Source organism: Ammospiza nelsoni, chromosome 7 (assembly GCF_027579445.1).
Source record: "Ammospiza nelsoni isolate bAmmNel1 chromosome 7, bAmmNel1.pri, whole genome shotgun sequence".
Lineage (NCBI taxonomy): Eukaryota > Metazoa > Chordata > Aves > Passeriformes > Passerellidae > Ammospiza > Ammospiza nelsoni.
In genome coordinates, this window is record NC_080639.1 from 17,391,660 (window position 1) to 17,413,270 (window position 21,611).

The 21,611-nt window shown below is 38.9% G+C and overlaps 2 protein-coding genes across 5 annotated transcripts in view; one reads left to right on the forward strand and one right to left on the reverse strand.

Annotated features, from left to right (window-relative positions):
• TTN (titin) overlaps positions 1 to 8,893 on the forward strand; it is a 238,152-nt gene extending 229,259 nt beyond the window's left edge. Inside the window, exons 313-316 of the mRNA XM_059476507.1 lie at positions 62 to 6,006; positions 6,095 to 6,248; positions 7,198 to 7,491; positions 7,616 to 8,893. Of these exons, the coding sequence (XP_059332490.1) occupies positions 62 to 6,006; positions 6,095 to 6,248; positions 7,198 to 7,491; positions 7,616 to 7,914 (6,692 nt within the window). The 3' untranslated portion in view covers positions 7,915 to 8,893. The remainder of the gene's footprint in view (positions 1 to 61; positions 6,007 to 6,094; positions 6,249 to 7,197; positions 7,492 to 7,615) is intronic.
• A 287-nt stretch (positions 8,894 to 9,180) lies between these two features.
• Positions 9,181 to 21,605, reverse strand: PLEKHA3 (pleckstrin homology domain containing A3). Of its 4 annotated transcripts, XR_009418759.1 has the most exons (10): positions 21,386 to 21,605; positions 19,740 to 19,856; positions 18,496 to 18,651; positions 17,712 to 17,848; positions 16,598 to 16,762; positions 15,407 to 15,450; positions 14,719 to 14,834; positions 13,874 to 14,012; positions 11,967 to 12,057; positions 9,181 to 9,356 (listed from the first exon to the last, which is right to left on the reverse strand). XR_009418759.1 is itself a non-coding variant. In XM_059475584.1 (9 exons), the coding sequence occupies exons 1-8, from the start codon at positions 21,423 to 21,425 to the stop codon at positions 13,885 to 13,887; spliced, it is 903 nt and encodes a 300-aa protein (XP_059331567.1). In that variant the 5' UTR covers positions 21,426 to 21,604; the 3' UTR covers positions 9,191 to 9,356; positions 13,874 to 13,884. The 4 variants fall into 4 exon arrangements, 3 of the variants coding, with proteins under 3 accessions (XP_059331567.1, XP_059331565.1, XP_059331568.1); XM_059475584.1 differs by lacking the exon at positions 11,967 to 12,057 and having other exon boundaries at positions 9,191 to 9,356; positions 21,386 to 21,604; XM_059475582.1 differs by lacking the exons at positions 9,181 to 9,356; positions 11,967 to 12,057 and having other exon boundaries at positions 12,160 to 14,012; positions 21,386 to 21,598.
• Positions 21,606 to 21,611: the final 6 nt, after the last annotated feature.

The window sequence follows — 21,611 nt, forward strand, 5'->3', positions numbered from 1 at the left end:
TGTTGATGCTCTTCTCATGTGCTTTTGCTTACATGTTTTTTTCTTCCTCTTTCTATTCCAGTTCCTGCAAAGATTCATTTGCCCAAAAACTTGGAAGGCATGGGAGCTGTTCACGCTCTGCGAGGGGAAGTGGTGAGCATCAAGATTCCATTCAGTGGCAAGCCACCCCCTGTGATCACATGGCAGAAGGGACAAGATCTCATCGATACTAATGGACACTACCAAGTCATTGTTACACGTTCATTCACATCTCTTGTTTTCCCAAATGGTGTTGACAGAAAAGATGCAGGGTTTTACATTGTTTGTGCCAAAAACAGATTTGGAATTGATCAAAAAACAGTTGAATTAGATGTGGCTGATGTGCCTGATCCACCAAGAGGTTTGAAGGTAACTGACATTTCAAGGGATTCAGTCAACTTAACCTGGAATGAACCAGCTACTGATGGTGGAAGCAGGATCATAAACTACATTGTTGAGAAACGTGCTACAACAGCAGAGCGATGGATTCGTGTTGCACAAGCTCGTGATACACGATACACAGTGGTGAACCTATTTGGCAAGACCACCTACCAGTTCCGTGTAATTGCAGAGAACAAGTTTGGCCAAAGTCAGCCTTCTGAACCTACTGATCCAATTGTAACAAAGGAAGATAAGACCAGAGTATTGAACTATGATGAAGAAGTTGATGAAACCAGAGAAATTACGGCAGCTAAAGCAGGTCACTATTCTACAAAGGAGCTCTATGACAAATACATGATTGCAGAAGAGCTTGGACGCGGGCAGTTTGGCATTGCGCACCGCTGTGTTGAGGCAGCTTCAAAAAAGACTTACCTAGCCAAATTTGTCAAAGTAAAGGGTGCAGACCAAGTTTTGGTAAAGAAAGAAATTTCCATCCTAAACATTGCTAGGCACCGAAATATCCTGTATCTTCATGAGTCATTCGAGAGCCTAGAAGAGTTGGTCATGATCTTTGAATTCATTTCTGGTGTTGACATCTTTGAAAGAATTAGCACAGCTTCATTTGAACTTAATGAAAGAGAAATAGTAAATTACATACGCCAGGTCTGTGATGCACTAGAATTTTTACATCGTCATAGCATTGGACATTTTGATATTAAACCAGACAATATTATTTACTTCACAAGAAGAAGCTCTGTAATTAAAATTGTAGAATTTGGTCAGGCCAGACAGTTGAGGCCTGGAGACAGCTTTAGACTCCAGTTCACTTCTCCTGAATATTATGCGCCTGAAGTACATCACCATGACTTGGTCAGCACAGCTACGGACATGTGGTCAGTTGGTGCTCTAACATACATACTTCTCAGTGGCCTTAACCCTTTCATTGCTGAAACAAACCAACAAGTTATTGAAAATATTCTAAATGCTGAATACAGCTTTGAGGATGAAGCATTCAAAGACATAAGCATCGAAGCCATGGACTTCATTGATCGCCTACTAGTAAAGGAAAGAAAATCTAGGATGACAGCTGCTGAAGCGCTTAATCATGTGTGGCTAAAACAGCAGACGGAAAAGACCAGCACCAAAACTATTAAGACCTTAAGGCACAGGCGTTACTATCAAACTCTAGTAAAGAAGGAGTGGAACACAGTTGTGTCAGTAGCCCGCATTTCCTGTGGAGGCGCAATTAGATCCCAGAAAGGCATAACAGTGGCTAAAGTTAAAGTTGCCCCAATAGACATTGGGCCTATTGCTGGGCAGATAAAGCATAATGTTGCAGAAGAAGGAGGCCATGCCAAATATGTATGTACGATTGAAAACTATGATGAGTCCACACAAGTCACATGGTACTTTGGTATGAGGCAATTAGAAAGCAATGAGAAATACGAAATCAAATATGAAGATGGTGTGGCAACCATGTATGTCAAAGATGTTTCTAAAACAGATGATGGTACCTACAGATGCAAGGTGGTGAATGATTATGGTGAGGACAGCTCTTATGCAGAACTTTTTGTTAAAGGTGTGAGAGAAATTTCTGAGCACTACAGATGCAGAACTGTTAGAAAAGTGAAACGACGGGTTGATACTATGAGACTATTAGAGCATCCCCCAGAATTTACTCTGCCTTTGTATAACCGCACTGCCTATGTTGGAGAAAATGTCAGGTTTGGAGTAACTATAACAGTTCACCCAGAACCTCGTGTAACATGGTACAAATCAGGCCAGAAAATCAAACCTGGGGATGATGATAGGAAGTATACTTTCGAATCAGATAAGGGTCTTTATCAACTTGTCATCAATAATGTCACTGAAGAGGATGATGCTGAATACAGCATTGTGGCACGCAATAAATATGGTGAAGACAGCTGCAAAGCTAAGCTGACTGTGATTCCGCATCCCCCTCCAGCAGATGCCACACTCAGGCCAATGTTTAAAAGACTGCTGGCAAATGCTGAATGTCAAGAAGGGCAAAATGTCAGTTTTGAGATCAGGGTATCTGGTGTGCCAAAACCAACGTTGACATGGGAGAAAGATGGTCAACCTCTATCCTTTGGTCCCAACTTTGATATAATTCATGAAGGTTTAGATTACTATGCTTTGCACATCAGAGATACTTTACCAGAAGACAGTGGCTACTACAGAGTAACTGCTACAAACAGTGCTGGATCTACAAGCTGTCAAGCTTATCTAAAAGTTGAACGCTTGAAATACGTCAAGCGTGAGTACAAGACAGAAGAAGAGCGGGAGAAACATGTACAGAGGCAAATTGACAAGACCTTACGAATGGCAGAAATCCTTTCTGGGGTTGAAGCTGTTCCATTGACACAAACTGCACAAGAGGCTCTCAGAGAAGCTGCTATCTTATATAAACCAGCTGTTAGCACAAAGACCGTTAAAGGTGAATATGAAGTTCAGAAAGAAGAAAAGAAGGAGAAGGAGGAAAGGAGACTTCGTATGCCATATGAGATCCCAGAGCCTCGCAAACATGCTGCTCTTGAGGAAGATCAGCAAATTAAACACTTTGTGCCTCTGTCAGACATGAAGTGGTACAAGAGGCTGCGAGACCAGTATGAAATGCCAGGAAAACTTGAGAGGACTGTTCAGAAACGCCAGAAACGCATACGTCTTTCCAGGTGGGAGCAATTCTATGTGATGCCGCTGCCTCGCATTTCTGATCAGTACAAGCCTAAATGGCGCATACCAAAGCTGACACAAGACGATCTTGAAATTGTGAGACCAGCACGCCGGCATACCCCATCTCCAGAGTATGAATATCACTATAGACCAAGAAGGCGCTCGCTTGGTGACTTGTCTGATGAGGAATTGCTCATGCCGATAGATGACTACCTTGCCATGAAGAGAACGGAAGAGGAAAGACTGCGCCTTGAAGAGGAGCTGGAGTTGGGCTTTTCTGCTTCCCCACCAAGTAGAAGCCCCCCGCGCTTTGAACTGTCTGCCCTTCGATATTCTACTGCAGGAACACAGGTCAGTTCAGAGGAAGAAAGTAAAAGAGAGCTGAGGTATTCAAGCTATCACATTCCAACTAAAGCTGAGACAAGTGCAAGCTATGCAGAGCTTCGTCAACGTCACGACAGGGCTGCCTACAGACCACCTAAACAAAAGCAAAGAATAATGGATGAGCGGGAGGATGAAGAATTGCTCCGGCCTGTTGGCACTGATCAGCGACTCTCTGGGTACAGGAGTGAGCTTAAATATATGGCAGAGGAAGAAAAGAGTAGACTCAGGAGAAGGAGGGAAAGAGAAATAATGGAGATCACATCAGAAGAAGAAGAAGAAATAGAAATGGTGCAATATGCTCGCAGGGAATTTTCACCCTCCTCTAAATTACTAAGGAGAAGAAGATCCCTGTCTCCAACTTACATTGAGTTGATGCGTCCTGTATCTGAATTAATTCGACCTCGCTCACGGCCTCCTGAAGAAAGTGAGAGAAGATCCCCAACACCAGAGAGAACTCGACCACGCTCACCTAGCCCAGTTGGTAGTGAAAGATCTCTCTCCCGGTTTGAGAGGATGGCAAGATTTGATATATTTTCTAGATACGAGTCCATGAAATCTGCTCTGAAAACTCAAAAAACGATGGAAAGGAAATATGAAGTTCTGACTCAGCAGCCTTTCACCCTAGACCACGCTCCTCGCATTACGCTGAGGATGCGCTCACACCGGGTGCCGTGTGGCCATAATACCAGGTTCATTCTCAATGTCCAGTCAAAACCAACCGCCGAAGTGAAGTGGTACCACAATGGTATTGAGCTGCAAGAGAGCAGTAAGATACACTTCACCAATACCAGTGGTGTATTAACTCTGGAGATTCTCGACTGCCACATTGATGACAGTGGAACATACCGAGCTGTATGCACAAACTACAAAGGGGAATGCTCTGATTATGCAACACTAGATGTTACTGGAGGAGATTACACTACATACTCTTCCCAGAGGAGAGATGAAGAAGTACCAAGGTCAATTTTGCCTGACTTGACAAAAACAGAAGCATATGCAATCTCCTCGTTTAAGAAAGCATCTGAAACAGAAGCAAGTTCCTCAGTAAGAGAGGTCAAATCAGAAGTGTCATCAACAAGAGAATCACTTTTATCTTATGAACACTATGCTGCTTCTGAAGAAAAAGTCACTGCAGCTGAAAGAAAATCACTGGAAGAAAGGACTTCACACAAAGCATTTAAAAGCACTCTGCCAGCAACAATCCTTACAAAGCCACGGTCAATCACAGTTTCTGAAGGGGAGACTGCAAGATTTTCCTGTGATGTTGATGGTGAACCAGCACCAACAATAACATGGCTCCGTGCAGGTCAGCCTATTGTTTCTTCAAGGCGCTTCCAGGTAACACGAACACAGTACAAGTCTACCTTTGAAATTTCTTCCGTCCAGATATCAGATGAAGGAAGTTACACTGTTGTGGTGGAAAACTCCGAAGGAAGACAGGAAGCCCACTTTACTTTGACCATTCAAAGAACAAAAATTCCTGAAAAAACAATTACATCACCTCCAAGGATAAAATCTCCTGAGCCTCGTGTAAAGTCACCAGAGCCAGTTAAGTCTCCTAAACGAGTGAAATCTCCTGAACCCATCAGCAGTCCCCCAAAAGCTAAGTCACCACCCGCAGACAAAATGGTAACAGAGAAAGTACAGTTACCAACTGCTTCTCCACCAAAGATTAAACAACATCTGAAAGCAGAAACTCTTGGAGATAAAGTAAAGTTATCCTGTGCAGTTGAAAGCAATGTTTTAAGTGTCAGAGAAGTGGCTTGGTATAAGGATGGTAAAAAACTGAAAGAAGACCACCATTTCAAGTTTCATTATGCAGCAGATGGCACTTATGAGCTCAAAATCCAAGAGCTCATGGAATCTGATAAAGGAGAATATACCTGTGAAATTATTGGGGAAGGAGGTGTTTCAAAAACTAACTTCCAGTTTACTGGCCAAGTATTTAAAAATATCTATTCCCAGGTAAGAGGTGCAACTGAATCTCATAAAACAGTTCAGAAAGAAGATGAGTTATTTATGGTTTCTAGCCAGAAGAAATCAGTAGTGGCAACTGAAGAGAAATCTGCAGTTCAAGAAGTCATTAAAAAGTCAGTTGTTACAGAAGATGTCAGACAAATGAAAGCAGAAATTACAGCTTCTTCAACCAAAATGACAATGTCTGAAGGGCAAAAAGTGACAGTGAAGGCCAACATTCCTGGTGCCTCTGAAGTAAAATGGGTGCTGAATGGAATGGAGCTGAGAAATTCAGATGATTACAGATATGGCGTTTCTGGAACTGATCACACGCTAACTATCAAAAAGGCCAGTAATAAGGATGAAGGTATACTCACCTGTGAGGGTAAAACTGATGAAGGCATTATTAAATGCCAGTATGTTGTGACCCTTTCTAAAGAGCGCTCCAGTGAACCAGCATTCATTGTGCAGCCGAAGTCTCAAAATGTCAATGAAGGACAAGACGTGTTGTTCACCTGTGAAGTCTCTGGGGAGCCTTCTCCTGAAGTTGAGTGGTTAAAGAATAATCAACCTGTAAGTAATCATTTAATATGTTTACTTGAAAAAATAGAATTATTCATAAAATTTATCTTAATGAAACCATTTTTGTTCCCCTCCTTAGATTGCAGTTTCATCGCATCTCAGAGTATCTCGCTCTAAAAATATATATTCTCTTGAGATTCGAAATGCCACAGTGAGTGACACTGGAAAATACACAGTCAAGGCAAAAAATTATCATGGGCAGTGTTCTGCTACAGCATCTTTGACTGTACTCCGTAAGTTTGCTCTTCAGATCTTGTGTTCAGAATAGTCACAACTTTTTGCTGTGGTGTGTCTACTGAAATGACTTACAATAAAATCCACTGGCAGTGTTGATTTCAGTATTTTAAGATGTTCAACTTTTTTTTAAATATTACATATACAGCCCTAAAACAGCATTAGAAATCTTTTTAACACCCTGAGTAGCACAGAGGTGCTCTATTACATCAAGAGGTGCATGGTAAAAGAAAGCTATGAGCATTTGTTCTAGGATGAGTGTGTTAAGACCTTGGTGCTGGCAATTATTCCTTCTTCTAAAATGAAAAAAAATCTATTTACTAAAAAAATCTGTTACAATAAAATGAAGTCATTCCACAGTTAAAGATTTTTATGGCAATTTAATAGAACTGGGTTTACTATTTTATTAGCTATACCATATCCCAGTTCCTAGCATCAAGGTGTGGTTGTGATTTGCTTGCATGACTGTGTGTGGGTTTAAAGCAAAGCTGCAGTGACTGAGCTTTCCTGTTGCCCTTTACAGCTACAAAACAATGCAGTGAAATACAGATTTTACTATTCTGTGTTTTTAAGAGCTTAAAAACGTTTCACAGCTTCTACAAATATCAACTGAGCACACACAATTAATTTCTCAGTGTCTAATTCTAGTCATGGTTCTAATAAGAAACACTGTGTGATGACCTGTTTTTTCTTAAGTATGTATGGTTTTCCTTGAAGCTCATACATACTGTAAGTTTTTGCCTATTTTTTAATTTCTAAATTACTGTTTGTGATTTCGATATCTTGACTCAAATGATTGTAAACAAGTGTATACTCCACTGCAGTTTTCCATTGAAAGCAAACTATGCTTTTCTTCATTTCTGTAAAATTAACCATACAGAACTGCATGACTTTGTTAGTTAATGTGATGTTGTTGCTTTTTCCTTCTATGTTTGCAATGCTCCTCAGCTCTAGTTGAAGAACCTCCGAAAGAGGTAGTATTGAAGACCAGTGGCGACGCAAGCATGCACGAAAGTTTTTCTTCTCAGTCCTTTCAAATGGCTTCTTCTAAACAAGAGGCTTCATTCAGCAGTTTCAGCAGTAGCAGCATGACTGAAATGAAATTTGAAAGCATGTCTGCCAAAAGCATGTCCTCCATGAAAGAATCCTTTGTAGAGATGAGCTCCAGCAGTATTATGGGGAAATCTAGCATGGCTCAACTGGAGAGTTCAACTAGTAAAATGCTTAAATCAGGTCTGAGAGGTGAGCATTACAATTATTGGTAGAGTTAGTGCTTCAGCTATCCTGAAGTAGTCCTCAGAGTAAAGCTGCTTCATGGCTTAGTGAAAACAGACTAACTTGGTATTTCTTCCCCTATTTTATAAAGGAGTACCACCCAAAATCGAAGCTCTCCCATCTGATATCAGCATTGAAGAAGGAAAAGTTCTCACACTATCCTGTGCCTTTTCGGGTGAACCTGCTCCTGAAATAACATGGTACTGCAGAGGGAGAAAAATTACCAGTCAGGAGCAGCAAGGCAGATTCCACATCGAAACCAGTGAAGATCTAACCACCCTGATCATCATGGATGTCCAGAAGAACGACGGTGGACTTTATACTCTGAATTTAGGGAATGAATTTGGTACCGATTCTGCCACTGTGAATATAAATATCCGATCACCTTAGAGAGCTTAATCTGTATTATTTACACTTGTATTTTTTACAAGTGATTCATATACGGACTGAAATATCTGATATGTAAATATAAAAGAAAAATATTTTTTTACCTACCTGAACGAGACAAAGTCCAGATCTATACATTATGACTTATAGTCATTATTGACCTAAGAATTTAAACCACTTTTTTCACTGACATGTACATACTGTATATAGCCGAAGTTAACGGTTATGAAGTTTTGTACTGTTTATTTTATGACATTTTGAAACGTAACTTTTGGAACTAACAGTTGGCAGGGGAAAGTTTCCTAGCAAACGACTACCCAGCTCAACATTTAACTAATTTTTGCGCCTCAACTCATTGTTGATGTCTAAGAATGCCTCAACAGGTAGAGAGGCTCCCTGTTGAAGATTACCTACACCTAAGACATGATACTGTGCACAGTATTTCATACGTGCACAAATATTTATGTTGAATCAGAAATGTAAGGCATTGGTGATGCTTGCAATTACCCTCCTGTAAGCATTGCTTTAATGTTTTACATTGCATCTGATTATGTCATAATTGTCCTACCTGACTGACAATTTCTGGACAAAGTGCAAGCGGCCAGCACTTTGTTCACCCACTGTGTACTGTTTCTGACATATTGACTGCCTGAATAGCTTTTAAAAAAGAAACATCACCTGGCCATCCCCTTAATCAACAAAGCTATTTAGGTATTCAAGTGCAGCAGCAGTACCCCATCTCAGAGGTTCTTAGGGTGCAGTGAGTGAGTTTGTGTGGTAGTATTAGACACCCAGTAGTCACTTCCAGGCAACTAAGCAATGAACCACAGTTTGAAAACAAACTGTTGCTACAACATCAAATACCAGTCTGCACTTCAATTTGCTTTAGTTCTCCTAATGTAGTATTAGAGCTTAGTAGCTGTTGAACCTCCTTGAGATAGAATTGTTCATTTGAAATAAAGCATGCTTTCTGCACCATAAAGTCTGTGACTCCTTCTTTATTTATTATGCTGCTTTTACAGTTCCTGTACTACACTACAGAAAAAGAGTTGCTGAAACAAAAGAGGAGACAGAAATGCAGTTCTCCAATGTAAACCAGGGAGTTAACTGTTGACAATCCAGCCATCTGTTAGAAACAGCCTATCCACCAGCCAGCCTTGGAAAGTTACTTCAAAACAAATGTTCTTCATAGGTTCCTTATTGACAAAGGATAAATTCTAGCACACGCCTAATCATTCTTACCCTGCTGTTCTTACCCTTCTGTTATTTCCAGGCTTTCCTCTACACCGTCTTGGTTTTTTGGCAGCTTCAACGTGTACAGACTAGTTGGCCCTAATTGCCTGGACCAACAAGTTGTCACCTGCAGTGGGTGATTAATCAATTCTTCATCCCACAAGTCAGCTGACTTATCTGTCACAGCAAAGCCTGTCTTCACATTTGGGGAGCTGTGGGAGGGGTTGGGATATGTTATCTTTGGGAAAAGAGTATCAAGGTCAAAGGAGCAAGTCTGCTTCTAGAATTCACTCTGTAGAAAAAGCTTGAGAGCAAACACATTCACAGAAATGCAACACTTCAGGAGCTGTAAAATTCTCTGAAGTGGAGCAAGAGCATTACTTAGCAAACATGATGCCATCGCTGTGATTGTCAACATACCACTAACACTAAAAAAAAAACACCACCACAAACTCAAGTTCATCAGAAGAAACAGAGCAGATAAAATGTTTAAAAACCTATTCCAAAAAGAATCTTTTTTTTATACTTTGCTATAACCCTATCCCGATTATGCAGGAAAGCTAAAAACTAGGGACAAAACAAGGACTAATGTAAAAACAAGGATTTCAGAAAAGCTAAGCTCTGGGTCAGGACTAAATCCAAATTTTTTGAAGTGATGGAAGCAATAATTGTAAGTATTAAAGTATTTAAGAGGGCATGTTATTTCTTCCTTAGGGAGAAAAGCATAAAAATATTAGGTTTAAAAGGCTGTTTATTTTAATCTTTAAATCATTCAAAGAAAAAAAAAAAACAACTGAAGAAAGTTTCTAATTCTCATTTCTTTAGATGTTTAAAAACACTCCAACCAACAAACTCAACACAAGAAAAAAATGCATAGGTACAGTCTTGTTTAGCTAACAAGTAACTTGTGTACACAGGCACATAATAAAGCTAACACTAAAAACACACTAGATATTTAATTATCTCAGCAGAAAGAGGTAAGTGATAGACAGCATCTGCAGATTTAACCATGGCCCCTTCTACACAAAGGCTACTGGAAACTCAATCTCACATGGCCTCTACTGAGTCTCAAAACACTCAGTCAATGAAGAGGAAACACACTGTGTGTTGTTGTGTGTGATGGTGTTAGCCAGTTCATCCTGCCAGCACCTCTCTGGCCCAACTCTGCACAGCACTTAAAAGCAAGCACTTTCAGCAGATGAGTCACTCATGTCTAAAAATAGGATTTAAAATACTTAGGGGCTTTGCTGAAACACAGCTTGAATAGATAATGTTGCAGGCCGACCAGCTGAGCCAGTGTTTTTCCACAAGACTGCTAAGCAAATGCTAACCTAGAGTGACATTGCAGAAGTCACAACCCAAAGCTTCAATATTCCATAGCACAGAACACATCCCTAAGAATAACATTTTTCAAGACAACAGATTAAGCAATCTCTGGGTGAAAAGACAAACATTTTGAATTATTTACTTATTATATCCAGGTCAAATACTGGGATTTCTAACTATATAAGCTGACATTTGCTCTCTTAGATAGACAGATCAGATCTATTGTGCTATAGGACCAAATTTATGAAAATATCTCACCACTGATATAGTGTATGAAAGCCTTTGGCACTCATGTTTCCTGAGCGCTGATGCATAAGGAAAAACATTTTAACAAAGCTCTGTGAGCTGCTGTATAAATCCTTCTATAAAGCTATGTATTTTCCACTAACATATTACTTGTGGCAGGTTGAGAAAAATAATTTTAATGGTGGAGAGTAATAATAACACTGAGAGATTAATTTTATTGCATTTTAGCTGGTTTTCAGACATAGAAATTTCCTTTATTAAGGTATCACACCCCTTTTAAAAGTTTCTAATTTGCACCAACAGGAAAAACAGCTTACACCAGAATATTCAGTGATGGGGTGTAGCAAAACTCAAGTTGATAATCTGTGAAAATGATCTTAACAAAATCAAATAGGTGTGATTTCAATTTTTAAGTAAGGTGTAACATTTTTTACAGAAGCAACCACTGAAGTATTCCTATCTCAAAGACTGATTTCTCTGAGGAAAAAAAGTTTAAAAAGTGAAGCTGAATTACTAAGTTGAAAGACATAACATTAATTTACAGTATTTTAAAAGCCCCTGAACACTGAAATCTCAGTAGTCATAGCTCTCCAAATCACTGAATGCCTTACCATTAATTCCTTATAATTGAAGCTGGTAATTTCTAAGCATTCTATTTCTTATTATCTGATGTTAGGAACTTTGGAGATATAACTGAAGTTACTGCTTTTCATCTAAATATATGTCCCATGCTTATATTCTTTAAGTGAAGAAATTTGAGCTAGTTTCAGACTGATCTCAGAAGCACGTGAGATCAAAACTAGAAGTACCAACGACCTATGCTGTTGAGGCTCAGCTCTCATTTTGCACTAGCAAGAATGATACAATCAGGCATTCCTGATAAGCTCTCCCATAAATTTAGAAATTAAGTATGTAAGAGCAGCCAGGTATTTTTTAGTCTTACTTTGCATGGATCATTGTGATTCAGCAAGATAATTTTCAGAAATTATTTCTTAATTCCAGTTACCAAAAGTATGACAGCATATTATCTCCACTAATTTCACTGAAATATATTTTAGGATGTTTGGCACAGGTATCTATATAAAGTCTGATTAAATAGAAACATATGACACATATAAACATAAAGCTGAAATGATGGCTTGGTGGACCTAGAAAACCTCAAAGCAGCACTGAAGCAATTACATGCAAATTTTGTGCTTGGATGTGATCACAACTTTTGTCTTGTGGCAGTATTTAAAATTATTACTTACTACTACATTCACTGATCAGTCTCACTTTGTTTTTCCACAACATGGAGTGCAGCCTCTTTTCTTCATAGTAGGTGGAAGCAGAAAAAGGTATCTGTCATTGTGACATATAATTAACATTGCAGAAGCTGGCAGAAACCTCAGTGAAGTTTCAAAAAGCACTTCTGACAGTGTATTATTCGAGACAACACTCTCATTGCAGTATGTAGTTTACTTCTCTGAACATCTTTAATACTTATTTTTACATTTGTCGTGTCATACAGAATACATTAAAGCAAACATTCAGAAAAAAAAATGTACAAGCATGTCTGTGGCTGATATGCATATGCCAGTTTGCATGAAAACTGACAGAACTGAGCACTAATGACAGCTCTGAGCGGGTATCCACAAACCCCTTTTACAAACCATTCCATTCCACTTGAACCTGACATTTATATAAGGCCAACAGCTCATATGTTTTTCCTCAATATTTGGACCTGTTTTGATTTACATAAATCAATATTCCAAAAATTCATAAGGAAAGCTCGTATTCCCATCTGTTCTTTCCAGCCTGCTTCAAATCATTTATATACACAAAAGGAAGACTAGTTAAACCAAATTAAAGATCTGATTATAAAAACAGATTTTGGTATGTGCTTGAATACAAAAAACCCTGTACATTTATTTAGCAATTGTGTAAATCAAGAACAGTAAATGGCTTGCTTCAAGTACTCTACAGCTAAGACTTCATAGACCAAGTTCATCCCTAAACAAACACCCCAAAAATCCCCAAAAGCTTACAACGCTAATATTAACAACCTTCTTGACCAAGGTGCTAGTAGGCACTATTGTACTATACTACTCATTAATTATTAAGAGAGTCAGACTCTGACCTCACTTACAGTTAATGCAAATTTACACTGATGTAACTGAGAGCAGAATCCATCTTCTGGTGTATACCATCCTCAAATGATATAAAGGAGTTGCAAAAACAGACCCTCCCTTTTGTATAAATAAGTCATAAATAAAACATATATAGATACAAATATTCATTACTACAGCAGCTTAGAACGGTCTAACATTTCAGCTCTTGTTTTTATCACACTTTGCTAAAAAAACATCTTAAGTAAGCAGAGTAAATCTTAACAGCACTGTATTAATTATTTGTGATGCTACACACCCCAGAAACAATTTATGCACATTTTGAAGCTTTCAGTAGATCTTTAGACCTTTAGTAGTGAAAGTAGGTAGAAATTTTTGATGCAAAAAAGAATAAATAAATAAAAACTATTAAATATCCCATGTTTGGTACAAATACTTCATATTAAGTTATTTTTATACATTTGTTTAGAAAAATACACTAAATATTTCTACTTTCATTGCCTAAAAATAAGGACTGGATTATGTATATCCTTGTGTTTTTAAAGGCAGCAATGTCAATTACTGCCAAGCTGCTGGAGCAGAGCCATTAGTGCCCATTCCCACAGCCCTTACACTGGCAAAAAAAAGCCATTGTGGGGCTAATCACAGCTCCAGGTGGATGACCTGGTACAAATGACCAAGAGGCCCATGGCACAAGTTGCATTTTCTCAAAAAAAATGAAAACTTTTTGCTGAATTTTATAATGCTTGTTTACTAACATATCAGTCAGACCTCCACACTTTTTTTTAAAAAGAGCTGCATTTACAAATGTGGATGCTTATCTGTTAAAGCCATCATTTGTTCCAAAAAATGCACATTCAAACTGTGAAATATTAGGAAAATACTCTTGCAAATAAACTATATAAAGATAAAATACACTTCAAAGATAGTATTTACGTTATTCTATAAAGTGCAGAGAAATCCTTCTAAAAAGGGAAATAACTACTTCCTATAACAACAGTATAATTACAGCAGCTTTTGCATAGCATTATTTATAGAAAATTTAATACTTTCAGTTGCTTCAGGAGGAAAAGGATGTAAGAGTCTCTTCCGGTTCAGGTCTCTCCTTTGACACTGATTTACTTTCTTCAGGAATGGTTGATGATACCAGATCTCCATTGACAGCACCTCTAGAACAATGGGCAGATCCTATAAAGAGATCAATTAAGTATTTAATTTTCAATCCCCAAAAGTATCATCCAATCTGTCAATTATTGTATTTGTAATTTCCTAAATATAATCAATCAGAAGTCAAGTTAAAGTCTGCTAGAGAGGAGTTATAATGGAGTCAAAATGCCAGCAACATTCAGAACGAAAAACCAGCGAAGAACTGACCACTAAGTCAGCCCATCAAATCAGGGACTAAATTCTGATAATGACCTTTATTATTGGCAAGGATGTGTGCCTTCAGAGCTGTGCTGTTCTCTACAAAAGGCAAGAAGCCACTGAAATGAACAACCTTTCCACAATGCACTGAGTGAACTATCCCTGCAATTCACAGAAGTCAAAAAAAGGTAATTTTTTGTGACAATAACAGGTGAAAAACAGCAATATTCCACATCACTTACCATATAACCATTCATGTGAACAAACATCCCTTTTCTAGATAAGTCCTAATTTTATCTTGCCAGTAATCCCACTGTTCTCAATATAACTACTCCATCTGCAAGATCATTTGTAATATCAACAGAAGCCAGCCCAAGTCAACCAGGTAACAAACTATACAAGTGCTCTGATTTATAATATAGGAATCTTACAAATAAAACATTTTTCCTCATGCCAATGTCAGTGCTGCTCTAAACAAGGAAGTAAATTGTACTGAAAGATACAAAAACTCCCTCCCTTTCAAACTTACTCTGAGACTCTTCAGAAGGTGTATCACTGTACGATTCTGTATCCGAGTATGTTCTTCTGCGCCGCTGAGAAAATCGGTGAAGAGATGAACCTGGTTCTTTTACAGAGTGACTAATCCTACAAAGGAAGTGAGATCTATTAGCAAGGAAAATCTGTAACAACCCACACAAATTTTATATACTTTAAATTTGAAATAATTTTGGTTATTTCCCACCCAATCAATTTTATATACTTTAAATTGGAAATAACTTTGGCGCTCAGATTAAATTGTCAGCATTAATGCTTTTTTGCTAGTCTACCATAGCAGACTAAAAAAAGGACAGTCAACAATCTTAGTTTCACAACTACAAAGCCTGAAAGTGGAAATAAAAATGAAGGAAATAATTTCAGAAACTGAAATACTGACTGAAAAATAATGTTAGCATTTCAAGCTCTAATTTCATGAACTTGCCAAAACAAGCCATTCACATAAAGCTTCAAGCATGATGAAATTTTGGTACTGTATTAAAAATAGCAGCTGCCACCAGTAGCTAATAATCTGCACCTTTTGTTTTTAAAATTAGATCAATTTATCATTTTTAATTTTTTCTCCACGCAAACAATTAATCTCATATTTTGATTTTAATGCTAGCAAGTTCAGGGAGGTCTTTTGAGACACAAGAAAAAAACTTAAGGAAACAGAAAATTACCTTTCTGAATAGCAAGGACCAGGGTGGCTAATGGAACGCTTCATCTAGGGGAAAAAAAAATTCCAAAGAACAAACAACACCAAAAATGTCACAAGCTACTCAGAAGAATGATATGGATATCTACATTACACCTTGCTTTATTTACAGTCTTTACAAAGAGAGACTGCAATATGTTTTTTAAAAAAGCAACCACTCTCAGTTAAAAATCTGATTAAACTATATGAAAATAGATGGATTGCCATCAATATTAAAAGTTTTACACATTCACACAGGAAATAGTTTACTACAAAAAGATGCTACCTCCTGTCTGTAGAATTCATTCCCTCTTTCCCTGAAGCTGAAGCCATTGTTAATTGCTATGATATACAGAAGTATCAAGACATTTTTCCTTTACCAAATGGAAGTTCAAATTCCTCATTACACAATAAAGCCAAATTATGCCTCTTGATTCCTTGTGGTTTCTCTGCTATTACTGTCAAATCTCTATGTATATCAAAGAAAGTTACTATTTTAAATCATAATGATCAGCTTTGTAAGTAAAGTGATTGAAGATAAAGAGATGAGAGATCCATATGGAAAGAAAGAGATTCCCACAACAATATTGCACAATACAGCTCATCTTGGAATACATACACAGAACTGAGAAAGCATTTGATTCCCCATACATTGTTCCTCTAAGGGAATTAATTAATAGTGAATAGTTTTGCAAGTAATATCTTTATCACGATATATCTTTTTGTTAAATAAGGAAATGATATATTAATAAAAACATGTTAAATTACATACACTGAAACATATGCTATCTTGCTAAAGTGCTTCAAGTCACAAACCACTTGAGCAAGAGGTGAAGTTATGTAATTTTTATATCCGTGTATAGTTAGTACTCTAAAAAAACCAAACAGTTGAACTGAGGAAAAGTTAAACCTCATTAATTTATGAGATACCTCATTACAGGGCCTTGACATGTATGATAAACTACTCTGATGATGTAAAGGCTAGCAAACTGCAAAGCAAAAGACTGAGAACAGAAAACTGATTTATATTTGGGACCAGTACTGACTTATAACTCAGTCAAGATTTCAACTGTGGACATCATAGCATGTTACAATAGCACAGCGTTCTGCCACTCCTCCCCCCAGTCTAACCACCAGGATGACACTTAGAAAAGATAATATTTCAAAATGTCAAAACCATTTGAATAGGTGATGGTGACACAGGAGAAACCAAGGGATCAGGGTGAGGCAGCTGGAACATTTCTGGCTTAAACTTGGCATTAGCAATCTTCACACATTCTTCAAGTGTTGTGATAAATGTATTACATGTGGCACTAAGCAAGGAAGAGGCTTCATTCATGTTCTGAAAGTAAATGAAAGCACAAGCATGAGCAAGGAAAAAAATAAAAAAATTCAAATACAACTTTCCTCCAGCACCTCTCCCAGACATACTAATCTCCCTCATTACCACTAAGAATTTATATTTCCCATTTTTTTAATCAAATGTATGCCTTACCATAAGGCCAATTTAAGAAAACACATGTGACAGCATTGCAATTTCTTTCTGACATCTGAATTTCTTTAAGGTACCAGCCAACAATGCCTTACTGCAAAGCTTGTCTCAGAGTGACTAACTGGTATCAGAAGATCATTCAGTGAAACAAATGAATTGCAGCAGAAGGTGTGAACAGTTTTATCACTCTAGAGCAAGGAGCTGCAGGTCCATTTCACCTTGAAAACTTGCTCTGTTGTGACTAAGTGCCAACCCCTACCTTTGCACTAAAGAACCAACAACATTGTTCACATGCTGCTCAAGAGTGCAAAGAATGAAGTCATTCACAGTTTCCAGTCCTTTCATTCAAAAGCAGGAATACATTCTAACATTGTACTTGTGCACATTCAGAGACAGATATCTACACTGCATGTTTACAATGCCTGGAACACTAGCTTTCACTGATAAGAAAATGGAATACCATCCCACAGAAGAAAGTAAGAATGGACAAATTAAGATTGTTTCAACTACTTGAACAGAGATGCAAAACAAGACAAAATATTGTATTTCTCATATGATAGCTCTACTGGCCTTTCAACCCAATGGCTCAGGAACACAATTGGTTCCTAACACCTGGCACAATTACAGTTAAACCATCCAGGTACTTTACACACAGAAAATCGCTATTAGTACACCTACATACAAGCATTTGAAAATTGACATCAACACTGGCGAGATGAATAAGGTTTAAGACAACAACAGTAACTTGTTGTGAGGTGTATTATATAATGGAAGGAAAAGCAATTCTAGAATTGTGCACCTCAATGCTGGGAGGAGAGCGAGTCTCATCATGGTGAACAAATTCTTGTATGGTATGAACTTGCTGCATCAAAAGATCACAGTAGAGACGAAGTTCAGACATTTTGGTTTTAAGAGATTCATTGGTCTCACTTATTTCTATGGAAAAAAATGGAAATATCAATTTATTGCATACAATGTACATACACATTATAATATTTAAGCACTTTTCACTTAAAGATCAATTTAAAAATCCACTTAAACCTCCACTTGATTTTGAGGAAAACTGGATTCTGCAATGAATTAAGAATTACACTTGAAGCAAACAATACTTTTGGATAACTGGTGCTAATTTAATTGCTATTATGAAAAAGACACATTATCAGGAAAAATAAAGTTGAAATCTTTCTTGGCTGCTATGTAATGTTGAAAAAAATAATGGATAAAACTTATGTCACCCACCAGAATGGCTGGAAACAGCTACATTAGGCCTTTCAAGAGAAATTATGGAAAAAGTAATAGTTACTATAAAGAGTTAATATAACATCAGAAATTAAATGTCTTCACAACAACGACAAACAATATGTTTATTCTAGTGACAACAACACCTTGTAGCATTTCAGCTTCTTCAGATACAAGAGATCAATGCAGGTGACTTCTAACTCTAACACTGAGGGGGAATTTACCATAGTGACGACTACAAATAATTACAATTTATATTAAAAGACTTTGCACCAAAACATTTATACTATGATTATTGGAAGAAGTGTTATCTAGTAACTAGTTACTCTAGGTAACATACATACCTTTTTCTTTTTTTGTTCTGGTATCTGCTAAACAGGCTTTGGCACTCCCCAGTGCCACCAGCCATCTTTGCCTTTCAGCTGCATTAACTGCTTTCATATAGAAATGCTGCTCCCCTGGGATGATTAGCTCCATTCTTGTGTTGTCTGTTGCATGAACTTGTGATAGAAGAGAAAAAAAAATTGAAATAATAACCTCAACTGAGTAACAATCATTTATTAAATACTGCTCAAAGTGTTTTAAAATGCTTATGATAATCCCACAGTAATACAGTAAAACACAAAGCACCACTGTTAAGTAAGGAAAAGCCCAAAGCTGCTCAGCCTTTCTCCCCCTTCACCAAAAGAACAAAATAACAAGCAAAATCAAGTGGAATGGCAAAAAGAAAAAAAATTTTAGAAGTGATCCTCCCCTCTTTACATTTCACTGATTTCATCTACACTAAAGAAACACTAACAAAAAGGAGTTACCACATGAAAAATTGATTGGGCCACTTGGTGGGCCATGTAAAATAAGCTCCACTTTTTAATATGAAAGTACCCACGTCACAAGTTGAGTCACCTGTGAGGATCTGGAAAAAAATCATAGTCAACAACAATGGGAAGCTAGAAAACACCTTGCTATTAGCCAAGGAGGCTGACCTACAGTTAGGAATACTCTACAGACTAAACTCTTACTTCAGAACAAACCATTCACTTACTGTCTGAAATACACCCATCACCTGTGCATGTGTGCAGCTGCTAACAGTGACAAAAGTAAAAATTACTCAGGAAACCAAAAGACTAAACACTTCTGGTTTAAAAGAATCGCCACTTTTGGATCACAGCTGCTGCTCTTCTGGAACACTGGTTTTCATAATGCAGTCTCTATCCCTGCTCATAAGAGGAAAAAGCAGTAGAACTAAGCAGCTAGCTGACATAACTTTAGGCATGAACCATGTGCACATAACTATTAAAAACAAAAAGTAACAAATGGTGTGTTCTAAATCTCAACACAGAACTCTATTATCATACATTAATAATTCATTATTATTTGTGCTAATTAATATTATTAATATTAATAATATTGATTATTAATATCTGTGATAATTCATTATTATCTATGAACTATGAAGCTGACACACTGGACTACAGGTAAACAAAAAACAGAGGAGGAAAAACATGTGATGCAAAAACGTATGGTTGGTGATCTTTTCTATTTCCATGGCAGCTAAAATTTTCTCAAGCAGAAATCTATTAATTCTTACCTTTTATTTCACACACAGCCATCTTTATACTTCCTTTGCTGCCTTTGCAAACATCATCCTGGGAATCATAGTATGACAATATCCCATTGTCTAAAACAAACCACCGAGGCTGCCAACCTAGGGAGACCAAAAATGTGAAAGTTTAGTCTAATTCCTAAATTGTATATAAAATTAATCTATTTGGCTGATAAAACATTAACAAGAGTATAAAAGAGGCAAACAAAAGAGGCAAACATAAAATTACTCTTGTAACACACCAGAAAGTAATCAATCTGTGCACTCTGAAGACCAAAGCCACTCAATAACCAGACTACTGTTATATGGAAGCCTAAGGAAGGGTTCTGAAGTTCCCTGGTTTAGAGGACTACTGGCTTCCAGCAGAAGTTAGCTGCATGCTAACAGTCCATGGTATGTATAGCATTCACAGCTACTGTTGAGTATTTGCTTATTTAATAACATACTTAAAGAGGAGCAAACACCACAAGAGTTCATTGCCTTTATCCATTTATCTTTTGCTACAGCAACGTTTTCACTAATGTACATGAAAGTGACAACTTTCATTGTTTTGGAACCAACTTTGTGCTTATTCTCTCATAACCACAACTTTTCCTCTATGTATTTTCTCTATAGTTACTGTGAAGAAAAGACAAAGACATCAAATATCTATCTAATTACAGTACAACTGCTCCCTTTTACAAGAAGGGCAATTATGTATCTGTGGACACATAATTGCTCTGAAAAATTCAAGATTACACTCTGTACACTTCATTTCACAGCACATCCATACAATCCTCACAACGTGGCCCACATTTTATAATCCCTGAGAACCAAGTTTCACACTACTTCACACTCACAACCTGCATATGCTGAAACAGAATTCCGCATATGAAGTGCTGAAGAACCAGAGGGCAGAGAAGATACTGCCACAGCAGTGTAATAAGAGGCACGATAAAGCATGATCCCATGCTGAACTGTTTGGGAGAGACAATTAGCCCTATCAGTTGCAGATGAGAAATGCTTCACCTTGACACCAGTGCCGGCCCTCTGCCTGCCCCAGAGGGAGATGGTGTCTCTATTACAGCAGAGGATCAGTCAAAGACAGCAAGGCAAATGCTAATATTTGGTGCAGAACTTTTTGTCTGCAGCGTCTCCAAAAACGCATTTAACGAAACTGATGTTCATCATGCGCTTTCCAGGCTGGGATACAGGCGCTCGCTGTCCCGCTGAGAGTCTCTGACTAACTCGGCAAGGCGCAATCCAGGCGGCGAGAGGGTCTCGGCAGAAGGCGAGGGCCGAGCACAGCTCCGTGCGGCTGCCGGGGCAGTGGGTTCACCCGGCCCGACACGGGCCGACCGCCGCCCGCACCGGGCGAGAGCGAGGAGCGCTGCCCCCCTCGGCCCGGCCCCGGAGCCGGCTCCAAGCCACCGCCGCCCCAGGACCGCCTCCGTGGCGACGCTCGGCTGCTCTCCGGGGCTTATCTCCGAGCACCAATGTCTCAGCCAACGCGTTATCGACAGCTCCGGCCGGCCGCAGCACGCCGGGACCCCCCGAGGATCAGCAGCAGCAACAGCAGCGGCGCATCACGGCCGGAGCCGAGCCGAGCCGAGCCCCAACCGCCGCCCCCCGGGCCCGGCCCCCGCGCCTACCCGCTAGATAGTTGGTCCACTTGTACAGGACCCCCTCCATCGCTCAGAGCCCGGCGCCGGGCCGCATCCTCCTGCTCCGCCGCGGGGAACGGGCGGCCGCGGCCGCCGCGGGGATGGCGCTCCCCTCCCGGCCCCACCGCTGCCTCCCCCGCGCGGAGGCGGAGCCGCTCAGCTCAGGCGCGGCGGCCGCGGCGGCTCCGGCGGCGCCGCCCGCCCCGCGGGGCGC

Bases quoted from the DNA above. Each gene is read 5' to 3' on its own strand.
- PLEKHA3 (XM_059475584.1), bottom strand. From the start codon at position 21,425: ATGGAGGGGGTCCTGTACAAGTGGACCAACTATCTAGCGG. The intron at 17,849-18,495 runs GTATGTATGTTA...TTTTTTCCATAG, and splicing joins CAGAACAAAAAAAGAAAAAG to AAATAAGTGAGACCAATGAA. The intron at 16,763-17,711 runs GTGCACAATTCT...ATTTACTTTCAG, and splicing joins GCTCTCCTCCCAGCATTGAG to AACATGAATGAAGCCTCTTC.